The following is a 24317-nucleotide window of genomic DNA, read 5'->3' as shown; positions in this document are numbered from 1 at the left end:
TCGCAGCATCATTCAGCAACTGCCAGAGAACTGTAAAAAGACCTCAGAAGGGTCACTGGAGTCAGGGTGCCTGACCAGACAGTTAGGAACAGGTTAAGAGAAGTGTCCTTATGACACAGACATCCTGTTCGAGTGCCTCGTTTAACGCAGCAACATCGCGCAGCTCGCCTTCTGTTTGCCCGTACCCACATCAACTGGCAACTTCGCCAATGGAGAACTGTGTTGTTCCCAGACGAGTCCAGATTTCCCCTGACACAGCGTGATGGACGTCAACGTGTATGAAGATGCTGCAGTGAGCAGTACATGCCAAATGTTGTCCAGGAAGACGACTGATTCAGACAAGGTTCTGTGATGCTGTGGGGTGGCATCAGTATTGATGGCCGTACGGATCTTGTCATCTCTTTCGAGAGATGGAATAGCCAGCAGTGAGTCCCGATCTTAATCCCATCGAGCATGTGTGGGATAGGTCTGACAGAAGTGTTCGTAGGTGTCCTGTTCCACCACAGACTCTCCAAGGTCTCGAACAGGCTCTCATTGAAGAATGGAACCTTATACCGCAACGTGACCTCCGTCGACTTACATGGAGCATACACGTAGGTGCCAAGCTGTGATAAATGCTCGTGGAGGACATACACCATACTGAAGCTTTCTACCTGTGATAAAAATCCACCCTGGAGGACTGTTATCACTTTGTTTTCGCCCCTATTTGGACATTTCCATTTGTGTTCTGAAAATGAACACGAATCCATCGATGTTCTTTTGTATACTTCAACGGTAAAGAATAAAGGCTTAGTTGGTAATCTACCTGGGTGTGAAGTATTGTTTTGTGGAGCATGGCATACATTCAAAAACATGTTCCCCTAATTTTTTTTGAACTGTGTATATTCATTAGTTAAAAACCATATTTCTAATTTATTTAACCTCTACAATTTTGTATCCTTGTTGATAATTTAGAAATTAATATTTACATTTAGTGAGATCCACTTTCTACAGTTTTAGGAACTATATTAAATACTAGCAAGATACCCATGCTTCGCTACGGTATTATACTGAAACTTAAAATTGAATGCTTATCGTTTTATATATAACCCGCCGATATTAGCGATCTGACTCATGTTATGAGAGATTGCGGCAACGTTCCTCCCATTTTTCAATCTTTTTTCCAGCAATCGATTTTGTACTTCCCGGGCTAGGTCCAGGTATTCCACCCGGTCAGTTGGGTCCCTAAATCTTAGCCATGTTTTACTATAAGTACCTTTAATGTGGATCAAATCTTTGAGGAGATCCGGCGTGGTGTCCTCTTGGGTGCCTTGGCGATACTGAACCGGCGGCCGGATTGCAATCGTAGTCATTACCCGTCCAGGACCCGTTTCCAGCACAGTCCGCCCATTTTGACAATGGTCCAGAACATTATTATTATTATTATTATTATTATTATTATTATTATTATTATTATTATTATTATTATTATTATTATTATTATTATTATTAATTTTTTTATTGATGTTCTGGACCCCACAGCAAGATGCAAGACCTCTACTTGTCGGTAAATTACATCTGCTGCCAATGTCATAGATGACAGTATGACCAGCACCATTGTCGCCCGTAGGCAAGTGTGCAGGACTTCTGGCGATACGAATGACATACTTCCGTGTATTATTGACATTATTATAGAAGTGAACAATTGCACGGCCAATCTTATACCTATCGTTTATTTAAAATGTGTTTAAATTTTTATTTATATGCCAGAAGAATCTACAGTAATCTAAGAAGGTTCTCCAAAGGAAAATATGGCTCTTGAAAACGAACCCAGGAAAGATTAAAAATGATCGGTTTATGATCAGAATAAGTACATTGAAAATCTACAGGCTGTTTCCAGTCATTCAACCGGGTCAGGAATGCAATGAATAAGCCCCCAGCTAGTGGTGAGGATAGCAACAGTGCCGGCTGCCGAGGCCTGTCGCACTCCTCTGGGGCAATGATTAATGAATGACAAATGAAATGAAATGATATTGGAAAGTGTTGCTGGAATGAATGATGACGGGGAAAACCGGAGTATCCTGAGAAATACATGTCCCGCCTCCGCTTTGTCCAGCACAAATCTCACATGGAATGACCGGGATTTGAACCACGAAACCCTGCGGTGAGAGGCCAGTGCGCTGCCGCCTGAGAGACGGAGGGTCCTTATAAGTTAAGTACATTAGGAACAGTAAAATCAATTGGTCTCACCTCCGTTTTCTCCCCACTGCGGTTAAGTTGAATTACCCCCCCAAGAAAAAATAAGGCGTGTTTCTTTATGTTTAAAGGAGGTTCCAAATACCAATGTTCACGTGTGTTACCTTCAGTTTTGAGATATAAGTATTCCCATTTTAAAAAAATCACTTTTTTCACTTACTTTCACACTCCCCCCCACCCCTAAGTGAATTTTCTGGCAAAAAATATTTGTTTCTTTAATAGTAAAGGATCTTCTAAATGTCGATTATCTTCAGTTTTTTATATATGTGTCCTCATGAAACAAATTCAACTCCTTTTCACACCCGCCCCCAAAGATGATTCCCCCCCAAATGCGTCGTTTTATTTTTAAAGGTGATCTAAATACCAATAATCACGTCTGTAAAAACTTTAGTTTTTAATAGATGTAAGTATCCTCATACACTTATTTCAATTAACTTTTCAATTTTTCACCCCCCCCCCCCCCCGGACCCGACCCTTCATTGGATTTTCCGAGAATACCTGTTTCTTTGCTTTAACAGGAGATTCTAAATACCAGTTTTTACGACTGTAACATTTTACGTTTCTGAGATATACTGTAGATACAGTCTTTCTAAAAATTCACCCCAATTTGTTACTCCTGTTTAACTGCCATTAATTAGATTTTCCATAAACAACAAAAATAAATGTTTCTGTATATATAAAGGAGATTCCATACACTAACTATTTGGTCTGTAATAGCTTCAGTTTCTGAGATATACGTATCCTCATTTAAAGACATTCAACCCCTTATTCACACTTTTCACCCCCCCCCCCCCCTTTGGGATTTACAAAAAACAAAAAATATGCGTTCTTTAATTTTGAAAGAAGATTCTAAATATCAATTTTTTACATCTGCAAACTTTTGAAGTTTTGAGATATAGCTACACTATTTTTTAAAATACACCCCCCTTTCACCTCTTACTATTTGTATTTTCTAAAAACAAAAAAATACATGTTTCTTTATTTATAAGGGAGATCCCAAATACCGATCTTCAGGTCTGTAACATCTTCAGTATCCTTAAGTATCCTTATTAAAGGCATTCAACCTTTTTCACCGCTTTTCACCCCTCCTATTGGGATTTTCCTAAAACAAAAAAATACATGTTTCTTCATCTTGAAAGTAGATTCTAAGTACCAATTTTTACATCTGTAAAGTTTGAAAGTTTTGAGATATTGGTACACTCATTTTAATAATTCACCCCCCTTTCAACCCTCCACTATTTGGATTTTCCAAAAACAAAAAGTACATGCTTCTTTATTTTTAAAGGATATCCCAAATACCTTTTTCCAGGCTGTAATATCTTCAGTTTCTGAGATATATGTATCCTCATTAAAGGCATTCAACCCTCTTTTCACTCCTTTTCACCCCTCCTATTGGGATTTTCCGAAAACATAAAACACGTGTTTCTTTATGTTGAAAGGAGATTCTAAATACCAATTTCTACGTCTGTAAACGTTTACAGTTTTGAGATATAGATACACTCATTTTAAAAAATCACCCCCCTTTTCACCCCCATTATTTGGATTTTCCAAAAACAAAAAATTACGTGTTCGTTTATTTTTATGGGAGTTTCCAAATTTAAATTTTCATGAGTGTAACATCTTCAGTTTCTGAGATTTAAGTATCCTCATTAAAGGCATTCAACCCCTGTTTCACCCCTCCTATAGGGATTTTCTGAAAAAATACACGTTTCTTTATTTTTAAAAAGAGATTCTAAATACCAGTTTTTACATCTGTAAACTTTTAAAGTTTTAAGATGTAGATACACTCATTTTAAAAATTCACCCCCCTTTCCACCCCCCATTATTTGAATTTTCCAAAAACGAAAAAATACATGTTTCTTTATTTTAAAGTAGATCCCAAATACCAATTTTCAGGACTGTAATATCTTCAGGTTCTGAAAAATAAGTAGCCTCATTAAATACATTCAACAATTTTTCACCCTTTTCCACCCTTCCTATTGGGATTTTCCGAAAACAAAAAAATACGTGTTTCTTTATTTTTAAAGGAGATCCTAAGTACCAATTTTTACATCTATCAACTTTAAATGTTTCGAGATATAGATACACTCATTTTAAAAATTCACCCCCGTTTCAACCCCCCATTAATTGGATTTTCCAAAAACAAAAAAATAAGTGTTTCTTTAATTTTAAAGGAAATCCCAAACACCAATTTTCAGGTCTGTAATATCTTCAGTTTCTGAGATATAAGAATCCTAATTTAAGGCATTCAACCATTTCTTCACCCCTTTTCACCCCTCCTATTGGGATTTTCCAAAAACAAAAAATACATGTTTCTTTATTTTTAATGAAGATTCTAAATACCAATTTTTACATTTGTAAACTTTCAAATTTTTTCGATATAGATACGCTCATTTTAAAAATTCACCCCATTTTCACCCTCCCATTAATTGGATTTTCCAAAAACAAAAAAATACATGTTTCTTAATTTTTAAGAGAGATCAAAACTGCCAATTTTCTGGTCTGTAATATCTTAAGTTTCTGAGATATAATTACCGGTATCCTGATTAAAGGCATTCAACCGCTTTTTCACCCCTCCTATTGGGATTTTCTGAAAACAAAAAAATACGTGTTTCCTTATTTTTAAAGAAGATTCTAAATACCAAATTTTACATCTATAAAATTCTAAAGTTTTGAGATATAGATACACTCATTTTAAAATTTCACCCCCCCCCCCCCCCTGTTCACCCCCTTAGCGATGGAATATCCAAAAATCCTCTCTTAGCGAGCACCTACATCTTAATATGAATGTATCCCCAAAATTTCATTTTTTTATGTCCAGTAGTTTTGGCTCGGCGATGATGAATCAGTCAGTCAGTCAGTCAGGACAAGTTATATTATATATATATAGATTTCCTTTTAAGTAGCCTTGGATCGCCTATGTCTGGGATTGAGTTCCAAGAACATACAGTATGATAGCAGGTATAAGCGAGATATGTGTGTTATTGTGTTAAATGGTAACGGACAAGACAGATCGTGTTAATGACTTTGAGTGTGCTCTACCTGAAGGGGAGAAGTGTTTAAAGTCTATTCTGAGATAATCTGGTTTGCTTATTTGCAGAATACTGTGTTATGAGCAAAATAGCATGGCATTTACATCATTCAGTGAACCTTAACAGTGACAGCTGAGAGAGGAAAGGGCCGATATAAGTTTGGACAGGTATATTTAATATGAATCGAGCACAAGTATTGTAGGCTCGCTGTAGTTGATAGGAAAGTGTTTTGCTCATACTATTGTAAACTACATCTCCAAAATAATTTTCTTGTGTTTCCTGAAATGAAATCCCTAATCCTACTTAGAGAATTAATTAAATTTGACACATTTTTGTTACTTGTTCTGACCAGCTAAATACTGCATTTTCCAAATTTTATCACCTTTTTTTCAGGGGAAAAAATTGAAAAGAAAAGGATGACTAATTTAAAAATAATAAAATACTATAATAGCTTTTGAACAGTGCACGGACCTTTTATAAACCTGAAAAGTTCATGCCACTGCCATCTGAATCTTCTCCTTCACTCATGTCATCCTTTTCTTTCTCTTCTTGAACATCATCCATATTGTACAAAAAATGATCCTCACCTCCCTCAAGTGATGCCACACTTAAGAAAGGATTTAATGATAATTTGTTCATTTACTTTCGACCAAAATGCCTTCACTCACTCGCACACCTGTGTGATAGTGGACCTTTTCAGAGCACATTTAGGCATCACCAGATGAATACTGGTATCCATCATTCATTTGTTCCATTCTTTTCTCATGTACGCTTTCAGAGGTTTGTTTAATGAAACATCAAAGAGCTCTATTTGAGATGTTAATCCTTCTGGGATAACAGCCAATTCACTATTGCACTATCTGAATTTTTGCTTGACTGACTCCATGTGTGACTGAAACTAATGAAGTCCAAGAAGAGCTTTCTTCTTTGGAATTGCACTTCTCCTTTCCTTCCCCACACTTTATCGATCCATATTGCTATCCATCCAACCCTTTTCATGCATGTTTACAACCACACCTGCTGGTACTTTTTCTTTAGGCTGAGTCTTTCGCTGGATGATTATCATCGGCAGCAGCTTAGTACAATTTGCACAACACGTAAGTACTACAGTATAGTGCAATCTTTATCTCCACTCATTTTCACCTTTTTCAGCAATGGTGCTATTTGAGGCTACATCAAATGTGAGCAGCATTTCATTCATATTCACTATCTGTGCCATTTCAAAACTGTCCTTTTTTTTCGTTGTTGAATCACAAATCTGTGAAAGGAAATAATTTTATTTTCATATTCTTTTATACAGTTCCTGACATTTTAATATTGCTGCAGTCGCTTAAGTGCAGCCAGTATCTAGTATTCGGGAGATAGTGGGTTCGAACCCCACTGTCGGCAGCCAGGAAGATGGTTTCCCGTGCTTTCCCATTTTCACACCAGGCAAATGCTGGGGTTGCACCTTAATTAAGGCCATGGCTGCTTCCTTCCCACTAATAGCACTTTTCTTTCCCATTGTCGCCATAAGACCTATCTGTGTTAGGGTGACATAAAGCAAATCAACTAGTAAAAAAAAAAATTGTCTACTTCATCCTCATCTATTTTCTCACATGGTGAAAACACCATGTTGATTCTCATCCTAATTCCTGCAACAGCTAAATCTACCCACATCATTCGCTAATTTTCATGCCTAGGGGAAACTGTGTTATGTGCTATGGTGTTCCTGAAGAAGAATCCTGCTACACTCTTTGTCTTTCCCATTTTGACACTTATTAAGAACATTCTTTAATCTATCTCCCCAAATATCAAGAACTTATTTTCTGGTATACAAGACACATTTTTTACCCTTAAAATAGGCATTGAAAATAGAATGCATCTTATATAACAAAGGTATACAGTTGTTGCACTTTTATTTTCTGAATCCTTATGTTCTGTCTTTTAACTTCCAAGATCTTTATCTTGTGCACTCCTTTTGAAATACCAAGAACTTTGTTGAACCAGTTGACACAACAGCACTTGTGAACTTCTTGTGACTTTAAAGTTAAAAACTTCATTATTGTTCCGTATTGAATAGAGAAAATAAGATGTACAATATTATAGGGAAGGATCCACCTTTCAATACTCCGTAGTAAAAAGTAGTTACAACCTGTTTAATGGGACCGGTTTCAACACATTTAGAGTGTCATCATCAGCCAAATAGCGAAGATCTTAACAATAACTAACATATTAAACATAGGCAAAATATTAACATTGTATCACATCGTGGCAATTCAGTTCTGTTTACTCTCTTGACTGTGATTATTGTGTTTTGAACATTAACTGAATTGCCACGATGTGATACAATGTTAATATTTTGCCAATGTTTAATATGTTAGTTATTGTTAAGATCTTCGCTATTTGGCTGATGATGACACTCTAAATGTGTTGAAACCGGTCCCATTAAACAGGTTGTAACTACTTTTTACTACGGAGTATTGAAAGGTGGATCCTTCCCTATAATATTGTACATCTTATTTTCTCTATTCAATACGGAACAATAATGAAGTTTTTAACTTTAAAGTCACAAGAAGTTCACAAGTGCTGTTGTGTCAACTGGTTCAACAAAGTTCTTGGTATTTCAAAAGGAGTGCACAAGATAAAGATCTTGGAAGTTAAAAGACAGAACATAAGGATTCAGAAAATAAAAGTGTAACAACTGTATACCTTTGTTATATAAGATGCATTCTATTTTCAATGCCTATTTTAAGGGTAAAAAATGTGTCTTGTATACCAGAAAATAAGTTCTTGATATTTGGGGAGATAGATTAAAGAATGTTCTTAATAAGTGTCAAAATGGGAAAGACAAAGAGTGTAGCAGGATTCTTCTTCAGGAACACCATAGCACATAACACAGTTTCCCTTAGGCATGAAAATTAGCGAATGATGTGGGTAGATTTAGCTGTTGCAGGAATTAGGATGAGAATCAACATGGTGTTTTCACCATGTGAGAAAATAGATGAGGATGAAGTAGACAATTTTTTTTTTTTACTAGTTGATTTGCTTTATGTCACCCTAACACAGATAGGTCTTATGGCGACAATGGGAAAGAAAAGGGCTATTAGTGGGAAGGAAGCAGCCATGGCCTTAATTAAGGTAGAGCCCCAGCATTTGCTCGGTGTGAAAATGGGAAACCACGGAAACCATTATCAGGGGTGCCGACAGTAGGGTTCGAACCCACTCTCTATCTAATGCAAGCACCAGACAAGTTGGTTGTGCGGTTAGGAGCGCGCGGCTGTGAGCTTGCATCTGGGAGATAGTGGGTTCGAATCCCACTGTCGGCAGCCCTGAAGATGGTTTTCCGTGGTTTCCCATTTTTACACCAGGCAAATGCTGGGGTTGCACCTTAATTAAGCCCACGGCTGCTTCCTTCCAACTCCTAGCCCTGTCCTATCCCATAGTCGCCATAAGACCTATCTGTGTTGGCGCGACACAAAGCCACAAGCAAAAAAAAAAAAAAAAAATCTAATGCAAATACACAGCTGCAACCCCCTAACCGCATGGCCAACTCTCTTGGTAGACAAGTTTTATGAAGCACTGAGAGATATAGTCAGGGTCAACAACAAGAATAGGATAGTGCTAATTAGCTATTTCAGTGTAAGAATTAGAAACAGAATTGAAGAATATAAAGAAGCAATAGGTAAATGTCGGGAAGATTGGAAGCTAATAGGTATAGGAAGTGTTTAGTGGACTTCTGTGCTACTACTGGATTAGCAGTTACGAATTCATTCTTCAGGCAGAAAGCTACTCACCGTTACACACAGCAGGGTAGGGGCACCAGATTCATAACAGACTATTTCATACCTGACTTCGAATTCAGAAATTCTATTAGGAATGTACAGGTATTCATGGGAATTTTTGATGATACAGGCCGCTATCTGATCTAAAGTGAACTCAGAATTACTCAGCCTAGTATAGAGAAATGGAAGTCTGTGTGCAGATGGATCAAGGTAGAAAATCTCTAGGACAAGAAAATTGGACAGAAATATATGGGTAAGATTAGTGAAAAGTTCCATAGAACAGATAGTCAGCAGGTTCATGGTATAGAGAGATATATAGGGAAGCTGTAGTAGAAATGGAGAGAGAATGCCTAGGAACAAGTGTGTGTAAAGATCAGAAAAAAAGCAAAGATCTTGGTGAAGTGATGAAGTCAGGGCAGCTTGTAAAAAGAAGGCCCATGAAAAATGGATAGGAGCATAGATTACCGCAGAGCAGTCCTCTATGTTGAACCATATCGTTCATGGTAAGAGAAATTGATATTTAACGCAGCGATAATATAGCATCAGAGTATTGAATTCACAAAAGGCACGAATTTGAGCTGAGTGTTTTAGGTGGGCAAAGCTCGCAGAGACGGGCGTGGCGCAGGGAGTGAGTGAGAAAGAATACAGCAGATAAAGGATGGCGATACTCGGATATTGTTTGGGGAACTACATCTACCACCCTGCTAAGAATTAAAGCGGCAAGAACCAGGACTAACGGGTTTGGAAATCAGGGCCATATCTATTCTCTTGGAAGAATATTAGAGAAATTAAAACCACAGTTACATTCCACATAATTTATTGAATGACATGATGTGTCTTGAGATGTTAATGAGCATTGTTTTCCATAATACAACATTCGCGCGAGTACCATGGGAACCAAGTGACTCGCTACACAAAGAACTCAAGTGTGTATCTTGGTGAAGTCCCTAGCATGGCGTCACTGGCTGTCCTAATTAGTAGAGAGAGATGTGTGGAGAGGCGGTCGCATGTGTGTCAGTCCGGCAGGTGACTGCACCGGGAACTTACCGATAGAACAAAGACTTCGTCGTAGAAGATGAATAGGTGAACAGTGTGCAATTCGAGATAGGGGTGTAGCTAGAGCCTGAACTAGAACGGGAAGAATTACAGACTTCTAACATAAGTTCGTGTGTGGTTAAGCACTAGGCATTCACTAAGTACATTTTGGCTAGCTGGGCCGCAACTTTAGCCTTAATGTAAAGACGGACATTCTGATAAAGTTCGTGTGCGGTTGAGCACGAGGCATTTGCTATGTACATTTCGGCTAGCTAGGCCCTAATCTTTGCCTTGACGTCAAAATCAGATTTCTAACATGAGTTCATGAGCGGTTGAGCACTAGGCATTCACTACGTACATTTGGCTTGATACACCACAAAGTTCTGCCCTAACGTAAATAAGAAAGAGTAGGAGAGTCCGGAGTGCGTTGCAGACGATTGACTGGGTGTTTAATTGCAATTAGCATGGTGGGAAACTACAACAAGAGCTGCCCATAGCACGAGACCTTCAAACACTCATATTCAAGAAGACGGCATCGCGATGAGGCCATTCCGGGAGCTGAGACCAGGACTGTCAACCCAGGATGACGACAGCTTGATGATGGGCTAGATTCAACAACTGAGTCCAGCATGGAGGGGCCATGAGGTCTTCATCATTAAGATGAGTTGAACAGGTGTTTTGGGATGAGTTAGGGACAGTAATTTTTGCAGATATTTTTATTTCAATTTAATTAAATCTTTATTTAAGGCCTTTTGGCAACCAAGTGTTGATATCAGGACTAATGCATGTATAGCCAGTGTTTTATCCTTGTTTTATTATTGGTAACGAGGGAGATAGGTTCAATCTAGGTTTGTTGTCATGCAAATAGTTTACTTATTCCTTTGTGTTTGATAATGTAGTTAGTTGGAGTATCAGGGTCTTTAAAACATAGGGATATGCCACCTTATAGTGTTGAGAGGGAACTCATTATGGTGTACTGGGCTACTTAAAGTCAAGGTGTGCATGTTTATCTGTGTGCATGAATTTCACAGGAAGTGGTGAAGCGGACGAGTATGTTCCTCAACGTCGAAAGAGCGAGGGTTATCAAAATTTTGCCAGCGGGGTTTTCCCACAACTGTGTACTCAATTTGAACCGGGGACTCAGGGATAAAGAAATATAATGTACGGTTGACACTTCGTGGATTTTGATAGAGATATGGAATAGTTTCCATTGGATATATGAGCTTCGGCACATATGCCTTGATGTGAATCAGAAGAGAATGATCCTCATGTGTATTATAAAGAGGCCCAGAGAGTCGAAAGAATACCCGCATTGAGGGGAACAGAATGTTTAAAGGTCCCATTATCCTGAGACAGTTGCCAGCTGTATATGAACACTGGGCCGAGCTGAGAGTATAGGTGTCAGTTGGCATTTGTTTTGAACGGCTGGAAGTACAGACGAACTTGTCCCAGTCCCTCGCCACGAGCGGTTATTGCCACAGCTCAGCATGCAGTTCGGAGGGGGAGATCCATCCCTTGCGAAGACTGCAAGATGAGTGAAGTATTTTGTTTCCTTTGGCTTGTAAATTATTTTCAGGTGCTGTAGTGTTTGTTGCTTTATTGTGTGCTATTTTGTGTTGTTCTTACTTGTTGACTTGTCATGTGTTTTTGTTAGAAAGTGCAGTACCACGTATGCTACCTAGAGGTCGTGGGGTCAAGTCCCATCCTTGCCAGTGAGTAACAGGCTCACCAACAACTTCGTGTAGTTATATCCCGTATGTGAGGGAAGTGATGTTAGGTTTAATTTAAAAGATCTGCAAAGAATTTCTGTTCCTAACATCACAAGTTTAAAATGTTGTGCCAAGGCGTTTCTCGCGAAAAACCTGTTCAAACTTATCGCCAATTTAAGTAGATACTAAAGCAATTACTACACGAAGTTCATAAAGATTAACTGTTTCGTTGCCACCTCATGGCCAACGACTGGAATTTGCATTTATGTACTGTATGTATATGTGTTACCTGTGTTTCCTTTTATCTTTTGTTTATGCTTTTGTTTATTGAAATCTAGTTTATTTTATCTCGTTCCTCATTTACTCACAAAACAATGTCTCCTGTCCTGTTAGACCTTTAGATCCTATTTAGTTATACTTGATCTAGACACCGAACTGTACACGTGCTCGCCGATGACCTAGCCCGCTAAAGAAAGGGCAGGAACGATAGGTAAGTTTTCCACTCTCTGTACCCACCCATCTTAATTTTATTTTCCCACATGTCTTTAGGGTACAGTGTCTGAGAGAAGAGGAGCCGGTACCCTACAATGTAGGTGCTATTACAGCAACTTCCAAACTTCTAACATAAACTCCGACATAACCTCGTCGTCACCATGCACTCCTTTCTCCACAAAAACTTTTTTGTTGTTGTTGTTGCAAAAGTGTCAAATGTCTGGCCAGACATCATGAGAATCTGCTTCCTTTTGACCCCATGAATCTTTGGTGGAACCTCTTCACCACCTGTATTTTATGTGCAAGTTTTGTGTTGTAGAGGATTGCAAGTACAGTAGACTTGATAATTTCTACTTCTTCAGCCTTCCTTATTATACTCACTGGCATGAATTAACTATTTATTTTACTCATTTTGATCATGATTGCCCTGATTTAACTGGCACTAGATTAATTCAAAACTCACGTGAACTGGAACCGATTATCTGACACTGGAAATGATCAAAAGTGAACACAACTTCCTGTTTTCGGCTGCATTACCAACCTATGAAGCCCATGTAACATGTTACGAACTTGTGAGAATCAAAACTGAAAATTCAATTCTTAAACACAGTACCATCTTCTGGAATACTGTACTTACGATTTGTCTGTCAGTATATCACAATTTTTTTTTAATTTGAGAAAAGAAGGTGCCGGTACTGCATACAGTTTCATACAAGCAGAAAAAGAGGACTGTCAAGGAGAATAACGGACCTGACCATGGAAGGTAAGGGAAGCAGAAGTATCCCAAGACAATGATTGTTAAAATTATTTTTGTATGATTTAAAGATATGAGGTATAGAACTAAATGAGGTCACAGAACCAGTTGCAAACAGAGGATTGTAGAGGTGCTTAGTTAATCCACAGAAGCTTGCGGACGGAAAGCCATAACAGTCTATAATTAAAGTGTATGTATGTATGTATGTATGTATGTATGTATGTATGTATGTATGTATGTATGTATGTATGTATGTATGTGTTGACAAACAAAAATTAAATTACAAAAAAATTACAATAAAATTCGTCTTCAAGATTTCAAATACAAACACTGGTCTCAAACCCAAATCAAAATTATCATAGTGGGATACGGTGGTATTATTGTGTTTTTGACGTAGGATTTAGATGCATTAAACTGCTATGGCACGTAGCCTCAATCTAAATCGTCTCTTGACACGAGATATAATTATAGATTTGCACATCTCGGCCGATTAAACAAATCCGAACTAGTCGGTAAACAAATTTAATAAACACTTGCTTGGGACTGTATGTACTCTCAAAATAACACTGAATTTACAATCATAGGGTGCACCCGGAACAAATTGGAGAGGGAGCAGAACCTCACAACCTCAAATCAGCACATACCGTAATTCCCTTAATCAACGATGCACACAACTACAATGGACAAAAATACATCAAACAAACACACACAAGATCAAAATAAACACATCCTGAAAAAGGAAACAAATATACACATTGGACGTCCTAAGTCTCGAACGCAGGACCTGTACGAGCTCTGGATGTCAACTGCCATGTATTGTGCACAGCAGGTACTTGCCGGCTAATTTAGCAAACCCTGGTCAGTGGTGGAAAGAGAAGGTGAAATGTAAAATAATTTTACATGCACACAGAAACTAACCTGCCTCGGTCTGGATAATGGATTTGTATGTATACCCCATTCATTCATTCATTCATTCATTCATTCATTCATTCATTCATTCATTGTGGCTTGGTCCACCACCATCGACAGTCTTTACCTGCATTGGGGACAACAGACCTTTCTCCTCTGGGCTCTCGAAAGCATTCTTGTCTTTCATCACGTTGTCAGAGAGGCGAGTCTCTGAGCTAAATTTATATCTCATTATGGCACATCAAACTGTGTTCCAATATTATGCAGCAATTAGGCCTCATCAGCTTGTACTCAAATATATAAATCACGTCTCTCAATGAGATGGTTTGTTCTCTATATGGCTTCTAACTCCTTGCATCTAGAATACACAGGTTCGAATCTAGGCTCTCTCTTGGCCTATTTTCACATCTAAGCCTCCTCAGACTACTTCCACACATATCTCACTGTGGTGTCACACACATGTCTTGGCTCTCTCTGGCCACTCATCTACCCTCTCTAGGTTCTCATCCCACATACAAGTATGGATTAGTCTGTTGCGGTATCATATAAAAGACCCTCTCTGAATCACAACGGTGTAAATATCTCTCTGGTCTCACTGCAAGCTGAAAAATATGCCCCATGCATAATCATGCACATCCTAAAGCTGTTAACAATGGCGTCTCTTCCCCGTTCGAATCTCTAGAGGCAAGTTGACCTCCAACTCATTTTGAAGACTGTGACACCAATATAATCCTCGTGTCCATACATGGTACATAAGAAATCTACAAACAAAATTCACGTAAACTAGACCATCATTACCCTCATACCATCTAAAGCAAAGCTAATAAAACACAAGGCTGGCATCTGCCATCAGCCCCAAGATATTACTTATCCTACACTTGAAATAAACATGCCTAAGGCATTTTAAAATTAAACCTTAAATATTTGCATTACTGAAAAGGTCCAAAGTCCAATCTACAATTACAAGTCATGCTTAAATGCAGTTCAACTAATCTGAAATTCTCCGTCATTGTCTCAGTGCGCCGTCCAGAGCTGCGTTGTGGAATAGCACATTCTAGCATTGGGTGCATTAGATCCTGAAGCCTGGCACTCAAATTCTGGGAATGCCATTACAGATGTCTTCTTCTTTGTCGAACCTTGGCAAATCCTGGAAGCTGGATGATGAAATATGATACTCCTCTTCACTACCTTGTATGTATTCGCATACAATGCTGCGACCTAGGCCAGATGCTAGTGACTTAATCTGCTACTTATGATATTAGCCCGACCATGAGTAGAGCCTATTATGGGTATGATAGCCGGTCACAACTAGTCCGTATGGCAGTCAACTTACGCGTACCACACTAAATTGAAAAACTCAATCTCGTTACGATATTTATTTACTCACAGTAATTGCTCGGGTGAGCTACTCTACTCCCTTTCTAATCACTTTGTTAGAGGCACTTTGTCTCGAGGTTTGATACGAGCGACACGCACTATACACCAGCCTTTCAGCAACTAGCCTCATGCTCACACGGCTGTCTATCCTTTATAGTGCCCTCCAGTTTTAGTTGGGCTGTGTACTTCCCCGCTCTCACTAGAGATTGTGTACCAGCCGCTCCTTTCCAAAGGCTGTTTGAATTTAAGTAGGAAACCTTAAACATGCCTACTTATAACCGCTATGGTGCAAATAGTGCTCCATAATTCCAATCAACATTTTCCGGTGTTTTACATTCGCTGAAACTTGCACTCGTGTGGAAATAACATCTCAGATTAGCATGCTATTACTAGGCCTGGAGTGCTCAGATTTGGCTAAGTGTTGTTGGCCCTACTGGCTTCATGTGACACATTCATACATCTCTGTCTCTGTCCCGCGACCTTCTTTCTCTTACACTGACTCACTTGGGAACGCTATCTATGTGGTCTTCATGAGTAAGTTCGAAATGAATCTTGCTTTCCGTTGGGGTTCCCATGAGTAACCGCAAGGACTGCAGCTCGCGCTACAGGGTCATCTCGCCCTAAAGCATGGAGTTCGGGCTCTGGATGGTGCTATATTGAAATATTTTATTAACGTAAAATTAAGATATCTGGACCTTTATATGGGGATATGATACAGTATGTATGTACGTATGTATGTATGTACGTATGTATGTATGTATGTATGTATGTATGTATGTATGTATGTATGTATGTATGTATGTATGTATGTATGAATAATAACTACTCTATATGAAATGTTTCAGGGGCAGAAGTGCAGATGAGGCAACACACACCATTATCACTGAGCAAATACCAAGACTGAAACAAATGATCCAGCTCAAGGAGGTGGATGTAGAAAATATTGATGTGTTCTGTGAGACTGGCGTATTCAGCGTTGAGCAAAGTAAGAAAATATTGGCTGCTGGTAAAGACATTGGCCTAAGACTGAACTTCCATGGAGATGAACTGCACCCCACTGGCTCTGCAGAGGTACATATAATAAATATAATAATACACTGCATCTTCGAGATCTAACCAGATTTGCCAGATTTTCAGAAGGTCAATAAGGAACACACCATTGTTTTCAGAGGTGGTAATGTAAGCACTGACTTGGAAAAAAATCTCTTTTTAAATTAATTAAATACATTTACTTTACTATGTGTTAAAAAAATAAAAGAAAATTACCTTAATGTACATAACATTACAAAAATAGGCAATCACCTGTGAATTCTGCACAACTGCCATATTAACCACTTTTTTTTTTTTTTTGCATTGCTAAAATAATTTACATTATTCTTAATAATTATTCTTTATATTATTTACAAAATTCTACTCATAATATCTTCTGTACTTACACACATAATCAACTCGTGTACAGTATATGGAATCACTTCAAAAAATACTATACAATTGCTATAAGATTTAAATGTACATTGCTTTTTTTTCCTAACCCATTTTGGTACTTAACATGCATAATGACACATAATGCAGTATATTATCTATAATATTCAATAAACTCTAGTGCTTGTTCTAATATCATGGTGAACACAAAACACAAGTGTAATAACACAAAGACTTTCAAAGCTGTATGAAAAATCCACTAGTAGTGGGAACATGTACATTACTATGTGCTTCACTGAAAATCGTGCCAATCAATTGATCTGAGATATGCCTGAAGCATGTACCTTATGCATCGGATGAATGCATCTAGCACAAGTAAAAGCACACCAGTGTGAACACAGTCAATGTTATAGCCATCATCTTAAACACATACAATTACAAGGTGCAATTTATGTTCATAATTGATTGGATTAAGTAAGGCAATGTTCAACATGTTAATTCTGTTGGGACTTTATTATCCTATGCCCATCAAGATACTTTCCTTTAAATATTAACCATAATTTATCATCACAAACAACAACATATACGGTCAGTTGCCGAGTTCTGCAGCCATGCTAGAGTGGTCAATTTATCTCCCGCGGGGAGTGAGGGGCACAGTACCTGCATGCATCAGTGTGACTATCCTTAGTTTGGAAGGAATAGTGTTGGAGGGTGCTCAGGCATACAGTACAGCGGTGCTGGGTTTTGAAAATTAGTAAGTGTGCTCTAGTTCACAGTCCAAAAGTGGCAGAGGGAGAGGGGGAAGGCTCCAGAAAATGTCAAAATTTTACCCTTGTGAAAATGCAGTTTTAGGTAATTTTGAATGATGGAAAACAAACTATTGTTTTATTAGGCACTTTTTTCAACAATAATGAATGAGTACAAACAAAAGTCCATATAAATCCACATAAAATGTCATCATCATCATCATCATCATCATCATCATCTACTAAAGGCAATGCCTAATCACTGTAGGCACATCTGATGATCTTCTGCTTTCATATTGCTATATGGACCACATGCCAGTTCACTGACTGAGTTCTTGATGTATGACATCCTTGGTTGTCCCCTGGGTCTCTTTCCCAGTACTTTACCTTCAATGACTTTTTTTTTTGGCTGGTTGTTTTACGTCGCACCGACACAGATAGGTCTTACGGCGACGATGGGACAGCAGGAAAGGGCTAGGAGTAGGAAGGAAGCAGCTGTGGCATTAATTAAGGTACAGCCCCAGCATTTGGCTGGTGTGAAAATGGGAAACCACGGAAAACCATTTTCAGGGCTGCCGACAGTGAGGTTCGAACCTACTATCTCCCGAATACTGGATACTGGCCGCACTTAAGCGACTGCAGCTATCGAGCTCGGTGAACAATGATGGTTTGGAGAAGAGAATCATGTCTCAGTACGTGTCCAAGAAACTTTGGTTTTCCTCTTCTTTATTGTATTTAACAAACATTGATCCTCTCTTACATTCTTTAAAACAATGTAATTTGTTCTTTTATCCATCCAACTTGTTTTTGTAATTCTTCTCCAAAACTCCATTTCAGCAGCCTCAAGTTTTGTTTCTTCTTGCTTCCCTAATGTCCAGGTTTTGCATCCATACAGAAGCACACTCCAAACAAGGTCTTGAGAAATGATTTTCTGGTCTCCAGACTGAGAAGGTTGTTTAGCAACAACTATCCTTTTCTCGATTTCTGAAAGGGATCTGTTATCAGAGGTATTTATACTACCCAAATAGAAGAATTCTGTGACTTGTTTATCAGTGCGTTATTTAATTTTACCGGGCGAGTTGGCCGTGCGTGTAAAGGCGCGCGGCTGTGAGCTTGCATCCGGGAGATAGTAGGTTCGAATCCCACTATCGGCAGCCCTGAAGATGGTTTTCCGTGGTTTCCCATTTTCACACCAGGCAAATGCTGGGGCTGTACCTTAATTAAGGCCACGGCCGCTTCCTTCCAACTCCTAGGCCTTTCCTATCCCATCATCGCCATAAGACCTATCTGTGTCGGTACGACGTTAAGCCCCTAGCAAAAAAAAAATTATTTAATTTTAAGTGTTTTCTACCGGTAGGCTTCTTTTTGTCTACTATCATGAATTTCGTTTTCTTTACATTTATTTTTAGTTTAAATTTTTCTATGGATTTGTTGAATGTTCTTAGCATCTTACTCATATCCTGTTCATAATTAGCTAAGAGAGCAATATCATCTGCAAAGCGGATACTGTGCACCTGAATACCATTAAAATTCACTCCTCATTTCTCTAACTGCATTTTCTATAAACAGGTTAAAGAGAAACAGTGACAGTGGGCAGCCTTGACGTACTCCTCTTCTGATTTTTGTTTCCCTTGTAGTACCATTAATATTAACTTCCGTTGTTTGAGCTTCATGTAGGTTCAGAATAAGGTGCCTGTCTTTCCAGTCTAGTACCATATTCCTCATAACTTGAAAAAGCCAAAGGTAAAAGTGTGTTTTAATCATGAAAAAGTATGAGATTTTACATTTTAAATATATGTGAGTTAGAAGGATGGAAGCTAAGAAAATACAGTATGAATTGTGTCTCCAAAGTCTTAAGGTAAAAAAAAAACATAATAGTCTAGTTTTCTTTGAGAATGATACCAAACTGAGTCTAAAACAAAGTAAATTGCCTCAAATTTGATCCTTATTGTTAGATTTAGTAAAAAATTTAAATTTTTTTATGGAATTTCTAATTCTCACTCAAAGAGTGTGTTCCTACAAATAGTCTATCGTTTGATGAAAATGTTCGCCGCAGTTTTGAGATTCCGTTTATTTTTTTATATGTTGATAAAATGAAATGGCGTATGGCTTTTAATGCCGGGAGTGTCCGAGGACAAGTTCGGCTTGCCAGATGCAGGTCTTTTTATTTCGCCTGCAGGCGACCTGTGCGTCGTGATGAGGATGAAATGATGATGAAGATGACACCTTGATGAAGTTTTGGATGAATCAGATCTAATTAATAAAATATCCATATATCTGACTTGTGATTGAGAATAAAATAAAGAAAAACTATTGGAGAGCTCCTCAGCTCCACCATTGGTAATGCAGCGGACAAAAACACCTTGGTATTGGTAGAGTTAAGAACTACAACAAAAAATTAAGATTCCCCCTTTGTTTTTTCTTTCTTTTTCTTCTGTTATCTCTTTTTAAAATACTGTATTTCTTCTCCGTGTTTGTGGGGGTGCTGAACACACACAGAAAAATTCTGAAGGGTGCTCGAGCACCATAGAGGTAATTAAGGTAGAGCTATAACATTTGCCTGGTGGAAGAGTGGACGCCCCTGGTACAGTATGTTGCTTGTGAACAGTGAGGCTATGTTTTGTGTTTGGGCAGTACCACACTATCACAATAGCATGTGATATGCTCGTTACCAGATGTTTATCTTTCCATGTAGCCAAAGAGCCCAGCAACTGACAGTAGTTTTATAGAAGAGTAGATGAGAAACAATATCAGTCACAGTCCAGAGAGCACATGTTTTTGGCACAGTATTTGAGCACCTGTTGTGAAGATGATACAGATACAGTACATAAAATTTCACTTTTAGTGTCTAAACATGTAAAAGACATATTGCCAAAAGATTTAACTGTGTACTGTCAATACATTTTCTACAAGATTTTCTGTTTTTCTTGCAAGTGATTTAATGCCACACTAACGTATGGAAGGTTTCTCGGCAATGTAAAAGTGGGAAAGGGCTAGGATTGGGAAGGAAATGGCTGTGGCCTTAATTAGCATTTACCTGGTGTGAAAACAGGAAACTATGGAAAACCACCTTCAGGACTGCCTACAGTGGGGTTCAAACCCATCATTTCCTGAATGTAAGCTCACAGCTACATGACTCAAGACCCTAAAAGAACCAGGATTATAAATTTAACAAGAGCATCCATAGAATACTTTGTCAGCTGATTTATACTGAGTATTTGTAAAAGATAATATGTTTCATGAAATAGCACAGCTTAAGATTTTCACTAACTTATGATGGAGAACTACTGTCCAGAGGACATAACATCGCACAGAATTGTACTAATTTATGAGAGAAGCAACAAAGACCTTCGGTCACGATACTCAGTCATGAGTGTAACGACCATAGAAGGAGAGAATATTTTCAGGGCCTGGCCACAGAACCACTGTCCTTGGATTTGAGAGACAGAGATAGATCCAGATCACAGCATTTTCCATTTTTGAAATGGTTCTCCAATAGGGGTAGCTCGGTAGGTGGTGAGAGAAAGGAGCCTTTCACATAAAATATAAATATGTAATTGTTAGAACAATGTATATCTAATCTTTCATCCTGAATTCTCAGCCTAGTAGTTTCTGTATATTCAGTGTTAAGCAAAGTAAGGAAATATTGGCTGCTAGTAAAAACAGTCCTAAGACTGAACATCTATGGAAATATTTCTTGGGGTACTGACTAGGTTATCAACATCCAGGTTTGGGTAAGACACTAGCTTTGCTTTTATGAAACATTCAGGTCATACTACTTTCTTCCAAGTCCTAGTCTCAATTAATTACTGATACACTTATCAGTAAAGACATCAAAGCACACACATGTTATCAGACTTCAAACACATTACGTACTCACACTATAATATTTTACATTCTATAAGATGTAAAGCCAACGGCTGTAACCGTGTTGAAACACCGGATCCAGTGAGATCTCCGAAGTTATGCAACATTGGGCGTGGTCAAGATTTGGATGGGTTGCCACGCGCTGTTGGTGGGGGTAAGGGAATGGAGGAGCGGAAAGGAACTGGCCACCCTACCGTACGTAAACTCCGGCTCAGGCACAACTCTGCGGAGGTTCGGACCTGCCTTCGGGCAGAATACACCCTTATCTTACCTTGTAAGATATAAAAAGATGATGGAAGGGACCATGGGCTTAATTAAGATAGAGCTATAACATTTGCCTGGCATGAAAATGGGAAAACAAAGAAAACCATATTCAGGGCTGCCAACAGTGGGGTTCAAACCCGCTATCTGCCAAATGCAATCTGATAACTACATGACCCAAACCATATAGCCAACTCACTCATTTCCAACAGAAGTGGAAATGTGTTTGGATGCTACTTTCCGGTAGAATGGCCACTGCATGTATTAGTGTTTTCATGTCCAGTTATCAAATTATGAAGCGTAACTTTTTTCTTTACAGATGGGAGCAGAACTGGGTGCAACTGCTATAAGTCACCTTGAGGAAATATCTGATAATGGAATTGTAGCTATGGCTAAAGCAGGGAGTGTGGCTGTCATCCTTCCAACTACTGCCTTCTTTCTCCGCCTGAAACCACCTCCAGTTAGGAAGATGATTAATTCTGGTGTGACAATTGCTTTAGGTTCAGACTTCAATCCGAATGCTTACTGCTATTCCATGGTTTGTGTATATATTTATATGCATGTGTGTGTATGTGTGTATCAGATGTTTATAAGACACATCATTTTCAAATTATTAGCATTGTTTGCATTGTGCATGAAGGAGGAAGAGTACAATATTGTGTGGAAATTAATGAAATTTGTTGCAAATTTGTTGCAAATTTCATGCAACCAGGGAGCTTGGCTTTGAATAGAGACCAATGACAAAAGCTTCAAAGAAGGCCAGGGTCCACAGAGGGTGGTTGTTTTGATAATGATGATGGTTGATGAGCCTGACAACTTTAAAACTATTGTTCATACAATTTGGGCTTTAACTTACAGATCTTTAATTCTAAATCCTAATAATCATTATTCTGAATAATGCAGTTTATAAGCAATCCCAGAATCAGGTAGCTGAAAATTTAAAATTAACAGAGAAATTTCTAAGTCATAAAACCCTTGCTTCCTCAAATGTCCATCCTCTTACTGGAAAGCAGAAGAGGCCATCAGAATGACTTATTGGACAGCTTCATTGCTGTAGAAACTGTGCTAACCAGCATCATTTAAAATGAAGATTTAAGACTTTTTAAGAAACCTACAATTCCCTCTGTCATTTTTAGTCACATCCACAAGGCATCCATATTCAATCATTCACATTATAATTTTAAATCATGAACAGTGAATACTGATTAACTTTACAGATATTATTCACACTTTACAGTCAATTTAAAAATTTCATATCTTTCAAAGAGTGAGCAGACAAAGAAATATCTATCTATCTATCTATCTATCTATCTATCTATCTATCTATCTATCTATCTATATTTATACATATAGATCTCTGTGGTCCTAAGGCAGAACCCGAAATGTCAAGAAAGTCATATTTTTGTCATATTTTTTGTTTTAATGTCAATATAGTAGATTTTGCAATGAAAAGTATGATGGCAAAGTCTGATATGATTTTGGTGGTTGTAGAATATGTTGTTTATATATAACAAATTCCAACTTGAAAGTTGATAAGTTCCACCTTTCCACCACGTTAAAATCTTATGAATTTTCTTAGATTATCTAAAAAGTCTTTGTTTTTGTTCTCAAAATAAAGATGTTGATAAGTTCAGCACATAGATATTGAGGCAAATGCGATCTGTTTCCTGAACTTGCTGTATAAATAAGAATAAAACTAGTTCCTTCTTTTTATTGTATTCACAAAAGTATGCCACTTCAATTTAGAGGCCATTGAAATACGATATGAATTTCAGCGAGCTTGCAAACTTTTAAAAGCACCTCCTGAAAAATCAATACTTGATACTTGTTCACTGATCTGCATTTAGGACAGTTGCCCAGGTGGAAGATTCCCTATCTGTTGTTTATATAGCTTTTTCTTAAATAACTGCAAAGAATTTGGAAATTTATTGAACATCTCACCTTGGTAAATTATTCCAATCCCTAACTCCTCTTCCTGTAAACAAACATTTGCCCCAATTTGTGCCCTTGAATTCCCACTTTATCTTCATATTATGATCTTTCCTACTTTAAAAGCACTACTCAAACTTATTTGTCTACTAATAATAATTTTGTGTGGCTATTTCTAGCCGGGTGCAGCCCTTGTAAGGCAGACCCTCAGATGAGGGTGGGCAGCATCTGCCATGTGTAGGTAACTGCGTGTTACTGTGGTGGAGGATAGTGTTATGTGTGGTGCGTGAGTTACACGGATGTTGGGGACAGCACAAAAACCCAGTCCCCAAGCCAAAGGAATTAACCATTTAAGGTTAAAATCTCCGACCCATCTGGGAATCGAACCCGGGACCCCTGTGACCAAAGGCCAGCATGCTAACCACTTAAGACATGGAGCCAGATTTGTCTACTCATGTCATTCCATGCTATTGTGTACAAAATGTCAATGGTACGATAAGAACATTCTTTATTCAATAAACACTCCAACTGCCCAATAGATACAACTTAAATTTCTGTAATTTCACAGGTTGAACATAAGATGATTTCTCAGAATACTTCCGTTGGATAATATCTACACTATGCATAGAATCTATATTGCCAGTACACATTTATGTATCAAGGGTTTTGTCAGATAACATGGCGATTTGATTATGTCCATTTACACTATTTACAAGATTCTGAGTTGTCAGGACACAAATTAAAGGACAAGAGTCTGTTTTCTTAATCTAAAGCACAGAGTTCTG

At 38.2% G+C, this 24317-nt stretch overlaps 1 protein-coding gene across 4 annotated transcripts in view; it reads left to right on the top strand.

The window, feature by feature from the left end:
• Positions 1-24317, top strand: part of LOC136862810 (probable imidazolonepropionase) — an 80535-nt gene that overhangs the window by 32638 nt on the left and 23580 nt on the right. For all 4 annotated transcript variants that reach the window (XM_067139071.2, XM_067139070.2, XM_068225786.1 and 1 more), the window contains 2 exons: positions 16153-16378; positions 21923-22141. In XM_067139071.2, the coding sequence (XP_066995172.2) occupies positions 16153-16378; positions 21923-22141 (445 nt within the window). The remainder of the gene's footprint in view (positions 1-16152; positions 16379-21922; positions 22142-24317) is intronic.

Source organism: Anabrus simplex, chromosome 2 (assembly GCF_040414725.1).
Source record: "Anabrus simplex isolate iqAnaSimp1 chromosome 2, ASM4041472v1, whole genome shotgun sequence".
Classification (NCBI taxonomy): domain Eukaryota; kingdom Metazoa; phylum Arthropoda; class Insecta; order Orthoptera; family Tettigoniidae; genus Anabrus; species Anabrus simplex.
This window is presented reverse-complemented; position numbering and strand designations above follow the sequence as displayed.